This window comes from Eurypyga helias, unplaced genomic scaffold (genome assembly GCF_000690775.1).
Source record: "Eurypyga helias isolate BGI_N326 unplaced genomic scaffold, ASM69077v1 scaffold12407, whole genome shotgun sequence".
Lineage (NCBI taxonomy): Eukaryota > Metazoa > Chordata > Aves > Eurypygiformes > Eurypygidae > Eurypyga > Eurypyga helias.
Genome location: NW_010263720.1, coordinates 20,261 through 35,132, shown reverse-complemented (window position 1 = coordinate 35,132; position 14,872 = coordinate 20,261). Strand labels below are relative to the sequence as shown.

General features: G+C 42.0%; 1 protein-coding gene across 1 annotated transcript; it reads left to right on the top strand.

The window, feature by feature from the left end:
* Positions 1-1,890: 1,890 nt before the first annotated feature.
* On the top strand, positions 1,891-3,299 carry CREG1 (cellular repressor of E1A-stimulated genes 1; the record flags this gene model as incomplete). The annotated part of the gene is made up of 2 exons (XM_010156157.1): positions 1,891-2,010; positions 3,114-3,299. Coding segments are annotated over 2 exons (306 nt in total), but the record flags the coding sequence as incomplete, so codon positions are not given.
* Positions 3,300-14,872: the final 11,573 nt, after the last annotated feature.

The following is a 14,872-nucleotide window of genomic DNA, read 5'->3' as shown; positions in this document are numbered from 1 at the left end:
CGGCAGAGATTTAAAGCTCGCAGGCCATGCGGAGCGCAGCGTGATGTTTTTCTTGGTCGCCTACGCTTTTTCACCTCCGCAGCGAGTGGTGGTTGGGTCTCCTCCCGTAGGAGTCGGGGCCTACACCAGCATGTTCTGAAGGCGAGGTGGTGGCAAGCTGCCCGCTCCGTGGATGTCACCTAGTTGTCAGCCCTAGGGACACTTGCTAGCCCTCGGACGTGCAGTGCTGCTGTGTGACACCCACCAGCTCCTCTTGGACGTTCTGCTGATGGTGGTCTGAAGGAGCGGCACTCCAGCGGAGGAAGTGGCAGAAGCTTCCAGAAGGGCCGACCAAAGAAGTGAGAAGCCACAGAGTATTTAAACAGGGAAAACTTCACCAAAAAATACCAAAAGGACTGGAATTCGGCAGTGTAGGACTTGGGCAATGGGGCCCATACGCCAGCTGGGGAAGGAGTAGCTCCTGAATCTCTGGAGCTTGCTGTCAAGGCCGGCGCTCACGAAAGGCAGCAGGCTGGCACACCGAGGCTCCGAGCGTGCGTGACTGGCAGCGTGCCTCTGGTCTCTTGCTTGGCTGTGGTCAAGAGGGAGTTGGCCAAGAAGTTAGGGAAATAGCGGCCATATGCCTCCCGTATTAGAAAATGCTTTTGTTCTAGTGACTGTTACAGTAAAACAAATAAACACAAAGCTGAAGTAATGGAAGTTTTTCAGACTTGGTTTTACCATAAACCTCTTTTTCTTGTTCCCTGTCAGGTTTTAGTTGTTATATTGAAATAGTTTAATTATGTATCTAAGTGCTGTAGAAACTATACGGGATAAATTGGGCTATCTCCTTCCCACCCCAGCTACAACCTTCTGTTTCAGAATAATGTAAAAATCATGGTATAAGCTGCTAACGAACATTTTCCTTCAGAAAGTCCCCCCAGCAGATCCGTACTCTGCTGTTACAGGGCAGAAACGCTTGATGGTCACGTGCGAAGTCTGGTAGGGCATAGTGCTGAATAATCATGAGTCAGCTTTTTTGTAGTTAAGCAACTTCCTGTCTGTCAGGTGGTTGTTCGTGTTTCATCCGTTCAGAGGTACTTGGTGTAGTGGTTTTGGTGATTTTTTTTTTTAGGGGCTTGGTTTGGTTTTATTTTGAGACGAGCTCTTTTAATGAAGTTCCTCAAAGCACATGAACTTTCTTTGCTGGGAGATCATGAACTTTGGTACGTGATGTTCTGCAGGAGGCAGTCCTGTTTTGCACCAATACTTGCACCAAGCTGTGTTTACCCAATTCGTTTTAGAAAAACAATCGGATACAGATTCTTTAATTATTCACGTTAGGTGTCTTACTCGGTATTTCTTAAACCTAACTTTTAAAATGCACTTTAAACCTCAAAAGAGCTGACCAGTTTGGGGCCAGGCAGGAGGCTTGTTTTGATGGGGGGGGGATGCGTGCGCGTGTTTGGTTTTAAGTAATTTTATCAACAGTTGTGGAACTCAGTTACCTTTTCAGTGACCCTTTATCCTTTCACCAGAACTAACAATGAAGTTCACTGTATGCCCTGGTCTTCTGTGCTGTCCTGTATGTATGTAAATTGGAATATGTTATCATTTGAATGTGAAATAGCTAGACTATATATTGAATTCAGGGTTTGAAGCAGCACTGCTTTGTGAGGTTTACATTTTATGCTAACAGACTTCAGCATGTTTCCAAACTGGGCTTTCTTTTGGATTCAGAGCTCATCTGAGTAGGCTTTCAGATAGAGCTGGGAAAAGGTGATGACAGCTTTGTTCTTTTTACCAGTAAACCTGAACTGAATAAAGTACCAAGAGCTGCAAATACGGTGGGTATAACACTTTTTCTTGTAAAATGTATGTAAACCTCTTATCTTGCTGCTTGTATTTCAGATCAATTCAAATGCCTCCTTAACTGTGTCTTTGGCACAGACTCCTTACTGCAAGAAGCACAGATACGATCCCCAGAATCCCCTCTGTGCCCACATAATCTTCTGTGGGAGTATCGTAAAGGTAAGCAGCTGAGAGCTGCTACTGGACACAGATTGTGTGCAGCAGCTTGTATTGTTGAGAGGATGGAGCAGCGAAGGTTGAGAATTTCTGTGTGAAAGTATGTGAAGAGATGTTATGTGCTGGGATACCAGAAGGCTCGCTCATAGTTTGCAGGAGGAAAATGAAGCTACCACTTGATGTTTGCAGGAGCTATGTTGGCATGGCTTTAGCAGGGAACTTGGGAGGACACTACTGTAATGAAGGAGCTCCCCCTCGTTCCTCTACACCTGTTTGGAAACAAAGAAGCCTATGATAATTCTAGTGTGAATGAAGTGTGAAGGTTTTGCCTTTTTTTTTTGCTCAGGTGAATTCTTTGGTCCATGCAGTGTGACATATGTGTTTCCAAAACTTTAAATATTAACCTCAGCTATAAAGTTACAGGTGTTTGAGACAGAAAAAGTGCATCATGTTAACTGGCGGCCTTGCTGCCAGGGCAGGATCCTTTTGTGTGCCAGTACTTTGGTGTCCCACAGAAGGAGTTTAGAACTGTTACTCATTGGAGAACTTAATCCCACTATTGAGGATAACGATGGAGGATGAGGACTGATCATCATTACTCTCTTGTATGATGGTCTAAATTCATATTTGGTGTTTTCACACCTCCGATATTCGCACATTACAGTCAGGCAATCCTTTAATTGCTGCCCCGAGTTTCTCATCAATTTTTTATGTTAATTAATTAAACAAGTAAAAATATTCCTGGTTTCTCTGGTACTGTTCCCAGCAATATAACTTGCTGATGTAACCCTTCAGATATTTGCACATGGATATTAAGTGCTGTCACACATTTCAGCTTCCCTTCTTTTGTAGATCCTGTTGTACCATCCTATTTGCATTTGTGTGTGCATGTGTTTGGTCAGCTGCCTTGGAGTTTTTGTTGGTCTCGTATACAGAGTGTACACCACCACACTGAAGATGGGTGGATTCTGCCACAGTAATGAGTCCTTTGGGACAAGATATGGCTAAACCGACTGCGGTGTGCTCTTTTCAGCAGTGTTTTTTTAGCTAAAATTTTTCTTCATGTGACTGTATTTTACTGTAATATCACATTGGTTATTGTCTAGGTGAATGATTCAGAAGCGGGCTTAGCAAAAAAAGCATTATTCAGTCGCCACCCCGAAATGGAAAGTTGGCCTAAGGATCACAATTGGTTCTTTGCCAAATTCAACATCACCAATATTTGGGTCCTGGACTACTTTGGTGGACTGAAGGTTGTGACGCCAGAAGAATATTACAATGTCAAGCCTTAGTAAGTACGGAAGTCTTGCATGCCTAACTCGTTATATTTGGAACCCGTAGAACTTCTCATTATTAGCAGTGTGTATTACCCGACTGTTTCTTATGCACATGGATGTCTTTTCCCTAAGTCGCCTATGGGCACAGTGTCCGAAATCTTGAGATACGTTTGAAGAGAGGATCCGCCTGCTTAACAGTGTCGAGTACAGTGTCTGTATGATTAACTGCGCTTGCTCCTCAGCTTAAATGCAGTTCCTTGGGAGGAAGAGCTTCTACAGGCTGGGCACAGTCACTGTCCTCTGAATTAACTGCAAGGCAGATGATGTTTTGGTCTAATAGTTAAAAGCAGTGAGACTAGTCAGCATTTGTGACGCTGTATTAATGGAATTGCAGCAGTATTGCTTAATATTTTCAAAACAAAATTGCTTTTGAATCTGTCGTGATATTGAAGTACAGAGAAATTCTATTCTACATAAAACTGAGTCTTCAAAACTTTCAAATACGTTTTAGCGCAGTCAACACTTACGCACTGAATTCCACTCTTATTTTTGCTCCTTGTAGGTGGAAGAAGATCCTTGGTGATGCTGATATACACATGGATTACTTCCACTGGTTCATGAAAGACTTCTTTTTCTCTGTGTTGTAGAGCTGAATTAATAATGCAGACAATCAAACACTTTGCATTGTTAATGAGCTTCTATAGGCCTTCTGAAGCAAATGTAAATTCTCACTAACTAGCACAACTCGAATCATGTCGTACTCAAAAACCTTCGTGCGTAAGCAGTAGCTAAGTTTTATTCATTGGACATGATTCTGGGAAGATGTCTGTCTGCATCTTCACTCAGGAAGGTGGTGTTTACTGCAGACTTGAGGATTAGTCCAGTTCTCGACCTTTCAGTGCCTTAGTTAAGCAATATCTGTTTGTGAGCACTCTCCAGTTTTATTGGATTTTTTTAATACCCGTTTAGTTTAGATCTTTATGGCAAAGTACTACAGGATGGCTCGGCTGACTGTGGAATGGAAAGCGTTGCTTGTATTACAGTGGTAAATGGTATGCTGAGTTCCCAAATTCTGTTACAGATTGCCTTTGCCTGCTAATACTCACTCGTTTGAGCCATTTTTCTATTTTGTTACCTATATTGAATGTGCGATAGAACAGGATTGTGTTTATGCATACTGTACTTGTGGTAAGTTCTAGGTTCTAGGCAGTTCTTCTGCTGGCAGTGGTTGTGTGCCCTGACTCTGAAAGAAGCAGAGGGGTAATACCTGAAGTATCTGATATTAGTATAAGAAGGGTACTGGCTTGTCAGTTCAGTGAGGATGTTGTAAAGGGTAAGTGTTTTCTGATTAGGACTCTGAAATCTTCGGCTTTGTTAGTATGATCAAATGGTAATGTAACAGCTTTTATTACCCTCAACAGTAGAACTGAGCAGCTTTTTTTGTTTCAGAAGCCTTACACAGTAATTTTGGGCTAGTAAACCAGGAGTGAGAAAGAAACTAATACAGTATGGCACACAGATGATTCATGAGTTGTAGAGAATGAAAATTAATGAGAGGTATGCGTAATTAATTCTCTGTTTAAAATAAGCTACACATCACCACCACCACAAAAAAAAAAATTAACACCTCTTTATATCCTGTCTCATCTCCCATGTGCTAAGTTTGCAAATATCCAGAAGAGGTTACGAACAGTTAAGTTGAATTTTAAAATGAGCGAATATTACCTGGCCGACAGAGTAAAGAGTGTGAGAATTGAGACCCCTTAGGGGCAGTTCCATATATAGGATCGTGGAATTAGTTGTATCAAATCATCTCTAAATCTTAATGTTGTTGTTATATCACCACTTTTATCAAGTACTGGAATGATGCGTGAAAGCATTTTGAGGTAACTTACCAAGTTTTTGTTCTCCGCAAGTGGTAAAAAAAGTATTTGCTACTGTATCAAACACATTCTGTTCTACTATTTGAAAATTAATTTGGGATCAAAATAACTTTATAATATGGAAGCAGTTCATATTGAACAGATAACATTGACATTAAATATGGAATTGGAAAATATTTTTATATAAGGCATAACAATTGTGGAAACAAATGATTCTGTGGTATGGACTTGATCATTTCCATGGGGACACCTGAATGCATTACCTGTCACTCCGTAACTTCTGATATGCGAGACTGATGATGCTGGGCTTTTGTTAAAATTAAAATATTTTCTGACAAGTGCTGTCGAGTGTCATTTATTGCATGTTCAAGAATTCTTCTCTCCCTCACGCTGTCTTTCACACAAGCACCCTTTCTTCGGAGCTCTTGTTTTATTGTCGCTCTGGAGTCTCTTGTGCTAGCTGGAGTGAATGGTGAAACACCCTTCTTACACCTGGCTTCCCTTTTTGGTTGAAATAAGCATCTTCGTGTTTCACTTTCTTTACTCTGAAATGGAACATAAAATAGTAACTGCAGTTTGTGAAGATGAATACAAGAAGTCTTATTTGATTATTTTGTAGTGACAGGACAAGGGGTAAGGGGTTTAAATATAAAGTGGGGAGGTTTAGACTGGATATCAGGAAGAAATTCTTCCTGGAGAGGGTGGTGAGGCACTGGAACAGGTTGCCCAGAGAAGCTGTGGATGGCCCATCCCTGGAAAAGTTGAAGGCCAGGCTGGATGAGGCTTTGAGCAACCTGGTCTAGTGGAAGGTGTCCCTGCCCATGGCAGGGGGGTTGGAACTGGATGGGCTTTAAGGTCCATTTCCAACCCAGCCCATCCTGTGATGCTGTGATCATTTCTTCCAGCTAGGGCTTCTGTGTCTCTAAATGGCTGTGCCATGGGCAGGCAGGTGTTCAGCCATTCTCAGGACAGCAGGCCTCCATCACACATAATGGTTACTTGGAAAGACAAACGCCGTCACTCTGAACAGCCCCACTTCCTCCTTCTTCCCCCAGCTTTTATTGCTGAGCACAAGGCCGTAGGGTCTGGGATATCCCTCTGGTCTGTTGGGGTCAGCTGTCTGGCCTGTGTCCTGTCCCAACTCCTCGTGCATGCCCAGCCTCCTCACGGGCAGGGAGAAACAGAAAAGGCCGCAGTGCTGCGTGAACAGTAACTGAACCACTGGTGTGTTATAAACACTCTTTTCATGACAAGTTCTAAACATAGCCCCAGACAAGCTACTATGAAAAAAATTATCCCAGCCAATTCCCAAGTACCGGTACCCAAGTCTTTCATGGTTGGGACTGGAAGGGATATTTTGGTAACAATTCATCTGAAACGGTTTTGTACTACTACTGCGTTTTATTGAAACAATTTTAGGTCATCCAAATCTCTTTACATTTGAAAGTTGAGAGGATGCTAGCTAGCTAGGTGTTTCTTTTGGAAAGTGGTAAACAACAGAGGGTTTGAGGGTTAATCAGGGGAGGACTATCTCGAGTTGTTGTATCTATGCATGTCATTGAACTCCTGGATAAAGAGATTGTTGGATACAGAGTGGAATGTAAAGCAGACTAGGGCATCAGTCATACTTAACATCTATGGTTTTTTCCTGTAGTAATAGGTGTGTAAAGGTTAGTATCCCTAACTCAAGAAAGTCGTCAGCTCTTATCCCATTTTTCCATACCTCCTTGTGCCTGGGCTCACCTTTGTTGTATTAGATTAATCTCACTCAGGAATTCACTTGTGAGCATGTTTCCTTTTTTCCTAATACCCAGCAGTAACATTGTGGCTTAGAATAGAAGAGGACGAGTCCAAGAAATTAATAGAGCTGTAAACAATGAATCAGCATTTTGACTTCTGTGTGTATCCCCTAGCAGGGCATGCCTGACGTATCTGAGCATACTCTGAACAGCAGTGAAGTCAGCCTGCGTGCCCAGGAAGTTATCTCCATTCACAGATCAGAATCTGAGACACCGGATAACCTTAGGCACATCACTAAGTCACGGGATGTTCGTTACTGGGAATCTAATTAGGGTAATCTCACCCTGGCTCTCTGATGATACAGTCACGTTTTTACTTTGTCTACTAATCTTCCTCATTGACATGTTTGTGTTTGTGCTTCTTGATTTTCGTTTTTTTTCTTGAATTTTAAGGTAAGGCGTGTGTCCAGCAGATTCTTGTGACATGCTGCATCATTACAGAACAGAGCTTATGAGCACCAAGTGCAAGCTTAATCCTTTATTCTTAGCTATTTAATGTTGTACTTGTGATCTTCATAATAAAGCAGAGTATTAGAATAACACAAAAGGTGTGAATCCCAACTTAATGGATGAATTTGTTTTCAACAGATTTTTCCTGAATAACAACACACTGAGTCTGAAGATTCCAAATCCGCTAAACTGTAATATTTCTGTTGAACACAAGAGGGTGCCATCGACTTACATTTGGGTTGATTGTTAAATGTTTAATACTAAAAGTGGTTATTGAATTAATCATAACTCAAAGATGCTGGAAAAGCATGCGACAGGGGCCATGATATGAACAAATTGTTTTTCTACAGCACTTTACATTATGAATGCTTTCCTCCATAAACACAGCAGCCCGCTAGCTGCTAAAAAAGAAGCCTTCATCCTTTCTTTTGTGGTTTGTAATCATTTTGTGCTATGGAGTGCTCAGAAGTAATATCCATGAAAATGATTTAAAGGTTTTTAAATTAAGAAACTCTAGTAAAGGAAATGGAGACAGGTATAAAACGCCTCGCAACACTGACGGTGAGTAACCACCTCCTGACTCCAGAGTGTTTATTCTCTCTGTTCTTACTAACTATAAGGATCCAAGGCAGTGGTGTTCAATAGCATTATGATGATTTGTCTTAGCCTTGTTGTCGGCTAAACTAGAGGACCCGATTCTGATTTGCAATTTCCAACAGCTAATTAATCTCATTAGTCTGGGATTGTATAAGTGCCTCCTGGCCCTTCTTATGTGGTTTGGGCTGCTTGTGCTGGAGGCCAGGCCTGACTGGGTGGTGAGGCAGGGCTGGGAGGTGCCTGCTTCCATGCCTCTCCTGTTTGCCTTGGGGCTGTGCTGCTTGCCTGGTCCATGGACCTGACCTCAAACCTGCCCCAGCCGGGGTTGACCCTGGTTGCTGTCACACAACCTGCTCTTCTCACCCAGGTACGGTAGGACTGTGCATCTTGGTGGTGAGGCCACTGCCCTGATGACCCTGCCAGCTCACCTGCTCTGGAGGGGAAGCTGGTTCTTGGTGCTCCCCAACGATTGTATTTTCCTTGCTGGGAAGCCCAGTCCATGAGCTCCTCGTGCACAGCTCTTGGAGCTGCTCCAGGTCTTTTTGACTTAAGAACTTTTGTGTCTAGAGGCTTCCTCAGAGGCTATGTCTTGAATATTCTAGTGTAATAAGATTAGAGTGTAAGAGTCATTCATTCTGGCTGTAGTGGTTAATATTCTTCCAGTATCTGAAGGACGCCTACAGGATTGCTGGAGGGAGCCTCTTTACAAGGGCAGGGAGTGACAGGACAAGGGGTAACGGGTTTAAATTGAAAGTGGGGAGGTTTAGATTAGATATCAGGAAGAAATTCCTCATGGAGAGGGGGGTGAGGCACTGGAACAGGTTGCCCAGAGAAGCTGTGGATGCCCCATCCCTGCAAGTGTCCAAGGCCAGGCCGGATGAGGCTTTGAGCAACCTGGTCTAGTGGAAGGTGTCCCTGCCCATGGCAGGGGGGTTGGAACTAGATGGTCTTTAAGGTCCCTTCCAACCCAAACCATTTTGTGTTTCTGTGATAGCCCATTTTTCTATGGAAATGAGGCTTAAGTAATGTGTTGTCTGGACACTTGTTCTGTCAGATTTTTTTACTTGATTGGATTAGGTAATCTGACCTTGAAGCCAAAAAGCTCCTGTATGTGTTGTGACATCTGGAAGCTCAACCAAGGAAACAAAACCCTGTTCATGTATATTAAAGATATAAAAGTGCTTTTTAAAAACTTGAGCTTTGTTTATTGTGCTGGTTGCAGAGCTGCCATGGAGTATTCTGGTTGACTGAAACCAGGTATGCAGTTAGTACTGGAAGTGATTACATTTTGTATTATTTAGGGGGTCTTTTCTTTTTACTCAAACAGCGTGATAACTGTTGTGATTGGTCTGAATTATTTTTTTTCTCTAACTCTTCATATCCTAGCTAGAAAAGCCATAACACTTCCACAATACTCTTTGCTTCTGATTCCTGTGGCTTAGGCTTACTTTTGCATATAACTTCTGCAGTTTAATAAGAGTTGGCATGCTTAGGGTGGCAGATCCAACACTACCTGCGGCTCTCATTGAGGGAAGGGAGTCTGTTCCTCAACCTTGGTAATGTTGGCAGTGTACCCATAGAGGTCTAGAGCTAATTCATGTTATATTGCCACTGGCTCAGGTTGTAACCATACTCATTTTGCACCCTTACTTTTTCTTTCTCCCCTTATCTATAAAAATGTAAATAGATGCCAGTTTGCAGGTTTCATGTAAAATACTTGTAAATCATCTCTGTACCTTTAGATGAGAGGAATGCTTTTTGAAAAACGAGGTGACCTCTGGTTGTTACACAAGAGTAACTTGACAAAGCTATGCGGAGTGTGTGTGTGCAGGTATAGAGAAAGGCAGACTTTGAAGAAATACTTGGTAGCAAGCATGGAAGTGTATATGTAAGCATGTATATTTATGTGAAAACATTGGAGATGGTTTGTATTTCTAGAACATGTTGTGCCAAGGGAACCCATTAAACATCACCCAGTATTAAAAAGTAACTGCTTCTAGATTGAAATGAAGCAGTTGTTTAGGAATAGGAAAGAGAGAAATAATTGCATAAAACGTGCAGTTTATCATAATACAAACCTTGCATAGTTCTTTCCTGTTGGCATTTAGCCAAAACCAGTTGCCTAATCAAACATGAATTGGATTTTTTATTTAAATGCCAAAATGAATTTAGGTTTATTTTATTTACTTTTCCCCCAAGATGCAGGAGAGGTATGTGTTACGGGTGAAGAGGGGAAGAAAGTAAATAATTGTCACAGGTCTTAAAATCTGGCTTCACAATTCTTTTTATATTCATAAAATGACATAACCTTACTGATCAGTTATGGTTTGTACAGCCACGTAAGAAAATGCTGAGGGTACTCTATAATTAAAAATAGCATTTCCAGAATGTATGTTTAGTAGTAAAGTCCCAGAATTCTTCTAGGTATGCTGTAAGGTAATCAGGGGAACTCGCCTGCAATTAACGGGTGAAAATGTTAAGAGTGTGGGAGTGTAGTTTGACTAGCTTAAAGGAAAAGCAGGATTGTGCCTCTTTCTTAAGGTAAGACATAAGCAGTGGTCTCTCCAGTGCAGTAAAAAAAAAAAACCAAACAAAAAAACCCCCCACAAAAACAAACAAAAAAAAAACCCCACACAACCGAACCATCCAGAGCAGCTTGTAAAGGCTTCACTGGGGAGGAAAGAATTGGGCATTACAGATTTAGCAGTCTCAAAACTGAGTATTCAGAGAGGGTGCATTTTAAGTTTCTACCATTATCTCCTTTATAGGTTTCCAAAACCCACATTGCACTGAAAATTTTAAGGCTGTAGCAGGAACAGAGGACTGCTAGTCACAAAATCCCCAAAATAATGAATAGGAATTTGGTTTTATGCTGTATCAAGGTCTGTTTATCATCTCCCATAGGGGACCTACGCTCATGGCAGTGCTTGTCTTTATGATACTGCACAGGTGTCTGCCTTATTTTTTTTTCTCCCTGGATGTGGCAGGGTTTCGATTTGCACAATGCAGCTGCAAGGAGTAGTGGCAGTCAAGTGGTTTCTTTCCTTGGAAAAGCAGTATTTTCACACACTGAGGGGAGCAGTTGTAGCAAGGCCAAGTTCCCTTTTTCTCCCTGTTGGGAGCTGCAAAGCAAGACCTGTAGTTAGATGCTGTCTTCTTTCCAGCTCTCCCTTTGCAATGCTGGCAAGAGTGCAGGGCAGGGACTAATCCCCTTGGAATGCAGCAATTATCACTAAATAAGTATTAATTGCTGCATTCCAAGGGGATTAGCACAGTTGAACCCAATTACAGCAAAGCGAAGCTTCGCTGTGAGGCACTACAGTACATTGAAATGAAGTGAAGCAATGTGGGACTGTCAGTCTGCAACACTTTGTCAATAAAAATTGTGGGCTTACACGCTGTAAACAGCAGTCTTTTTCTTTTCAGGGTATTAAGTCTACTGTGTGAACGGCATGCCTTGCTGGGGGCTGCCGCTTGCTCGCCAGATGAAATCGTTTCTTATTTAACGCCCATTATCTCTGCGTGAACATCTCCAAAAATTATTCTGATGCCTGTTGAGTTGGTTCTGGTACTACAGCTGTCACTCCCTGCTGGGTCGGGGGCAGGATGCTGCGGTCTGTTTGGATTCTCCCAAGTTGGCCAGCTCCTCCATCAGGTGATATAGGTATTAATTTTGCCTGCAAGTACCAACTGTATCAAATAGGCTTAGGAGAACTTTTGATAACTGACCCGTTCTCAGGCCCAGCGGTCTGCGGCGATGATTACAGGCGAGCTCTCTGCGGTAGCGATACACGAGCCAGAGGGCAGTGTAGTAGTTTTAATCCTCAGCTTGACAGTGGTGTGGGTTTGTTTTTCAGTTTTCATTTATTTCCTGTTAAAACTGCAAACCCTGCTTCTTTTTTTTTTAATAGTACACTTAAAGCATAACCAGTAAGCATGAAAAGGGGATGCTTCTGGGGATGAATCGGCCCCTGGCATTCAAGCCATTCCAGGATTTCTTGTGTGCAGAGAAAGAATAGCATATTGATGCACAGAACCAAGTGAATGTCCGTACCTTGTCTCTTTTACGAAAGATGTTATCCTTACAGATAATGACCTACACCTTAATGAGCATTAAACACAACTGAGTTGTACTTGGGGACCGCTTCTATTCCCTGACCCATTCAGGTACCACCGATCAAATCTTGCAGTCTTCCCAGTGCAGGTTGCTCTTGAAACGTGCTTTCCTCCACCCATATGCTTAGTAAAAAGTCAAGTTTAGCTGTGAGCTTCTCTTAACCCAGCAGGGAGGGGTTTATGTCTCTGCTGTGGCCTTACCTGTATTGAGAAAAACAGCTGCTGAATTAGTTCAGCTTCAGCTGGCGTTCATTTCTAGTCAAGTGTTAACAAAGTTCTGAGAATCTGACTGAAGCGAGTAAACTGAAAGGTCAGTGACTGTGGGTGAAAATGCACATACGAGGTTGCCTATTGCACAATGTGGGCAGGAGGTACCTAAGTTTTTACTAGAGAAGCAAAGACCAAATAGGCTGAAAAGAAGGCGATGCTCTAAGAAAATCATTCCTCGTTGTGTAATTGCAAGCCGTTATGAACGCAGAAAAGCTTTTTCCTAGAGAAGAGACCACTTCCCCTTATCTATTTCTGTGCTCCTCAGCTGCGTGTGATTCGCATCTCCCATGCAGTGCTTGCTGTGAGAATAACTCATCATACAAGCATGGTTGCTCTTTTGTATGCTTTCATTGTATTTAGATTATAATGATAAGATAGCCTTGTTTCCAAAGCTGAGGGATGGGGAGGGAGAGAATTTCTAGGGACACTCTCACGCAAAGCCTTTTTCTGACTCTACCCACACTTCTAAATGAAGTCCATATACTCTATTTCTCTGACCTTTCCTTATCTAGACATCAAAATGCACTGGCCCAACTGCTGTTCTCCTGGTGTGCCTACTGTTGCCATTAATCTCCCTTTCTTATACAGCTCTTCATTCCTTTTCCTTACCTTTGGCCTCAACTCTTTATTCAAAGTGATAATTTGCTGGTTTTCTTCCTGAGGGAGAAGCTATGATCAATAACAGGAGGAGACAGGGGTCAGCAGAATAGTGATGAGCAGTGCCATTTGCTCCTCTGAAAATGCTGTTACCCAAAAATATCAATAACTAGTATGATATTATTTTAGCTTTTGGATTAGGCATCAGTGAGATTTAGGCAGCCTGCAGTGGGAGCGGGGGTCTTTTTTTCTTCTTGGTACTTCTTTATTTCAGCCAATCTTCTGTTGCTACATGGGGACGTGGACAGAAAAGGCTTTATCTGGCTCACATTGGACTATAGACTCTGTACCCAATTGGGCACAGCTGTTTCTGGGACTAATGACACCTCTTTCAGCTCCAGTGCGTGGTGGCTCTCATGGGCTGTACTTTGCCTGTTGCCTTGTGGTGAGTTAAAGCCTATCTCCAGACTTCCCTTGCAGCTTTTGGGGTAGAAGAGCCACAAAGGAGACCTTCCCAAGGCTGGGGCAGAGCAGAGGCTGAGCAGTACTGTGTAGGTATCAGAGTGGCATGCAGTGCTAGGTTTTGGGCACTTGAGTAGAACTAGTGTCTAATAATTTTAGTATTGACTGGCACAATATATAATAATTATTAAAGAAAAGGATAATACTGTTTTTTCAATGTATTAGTCTTCATTACTGCAGACAGCAAGGTGACGAATTTCTTGGTCGCTTTATTCCAAGAACTTCAATTTACTTTGCTTTCAAAAGACTATAAATCCTTACTTATATGCACAGTAACTCTCATCCTGCCAGTTGCCATCACACTACTGGGAAACAGTTAGCACCAATCCTGTTCTCGTACCTGCTGGGGATGCATGTTCCTCTTTCTCTTTTGTTTCTAAGAATTAGAAATGCAAAAAAAAAAAAAGCTTGTGCTTCCTCCCAGCCTAAGCCCTGATCCTGAAGTGTATTAATAGCATCACTGTTGTAAACGTTCAGCAATCTTGTGTTGAGATAGTTGTATTTTGATGGGGAGGAGATTGATTTTTGGGTTTAAGGTGTATCTGGGTAATGTTTTCAAGCTTTTCTAATTAACAGCTGTCTAAAAAGTACTCTATTTCTTTTAATAGGATACTTTTTTCACTTGATCATGTTTGAAAAGAGCACATAATGTGAGATTTCTCACAAAGTGAGAGTTAGCATTGCTGTGTCAAGTGGTATGATTTTCATATAAATGCCATAACGCTTTCTGGAGAAATTACTTCTGTCTAATATCTCCTGCTCAGGAAGATTTTTTTTTTCTAAAACTCCAGATTTCACCTTTCTTAATTTCATTTTGTTATTCTGGGTTTCTTCTCTCTTCTGTTGCCCTAAATAAATTCCTTTATTAGCTGCTGCTGCTTCTTAATAATAATAATAGCAATGCAATGTGAAATGTTGAGGAGGAAGTACCTTGCCTCTCCCCTTGCCTTTTTTTTTTTTAATGCATTTAAAAGTTCTTTGATGGTCGGTTTGGCTTTGCTTTTAATAAAGAAAAACAATGCACCAAAAATCCCCCATTCCCAGATCCAAACGGTGTCCAGGTGTCTGATTCCTGGTTGTCTTTGAGTTCTAGTGCCTTGTTTTCCCTGTCTCCCTTAAGACTTCCTTATCTGTAAAAGCTTAAGTGCCCTGGCTTTAGTAAGGCTAACTTGAAAATCATGTTGAGGTCCTCAGATTAAAACAGAATGAAATGATTTAATATTGTTAACACAAACCAGTTTCTTCTGTTTTTCTAGCTCATAGTGCGGCATTCTCCGGGGTGACATTTGCTGGCTTTCTGCTAAAGCGTGCTTATTCTGTTGCCTGTGTGGTTATCCACCACTGCCTACAGAAC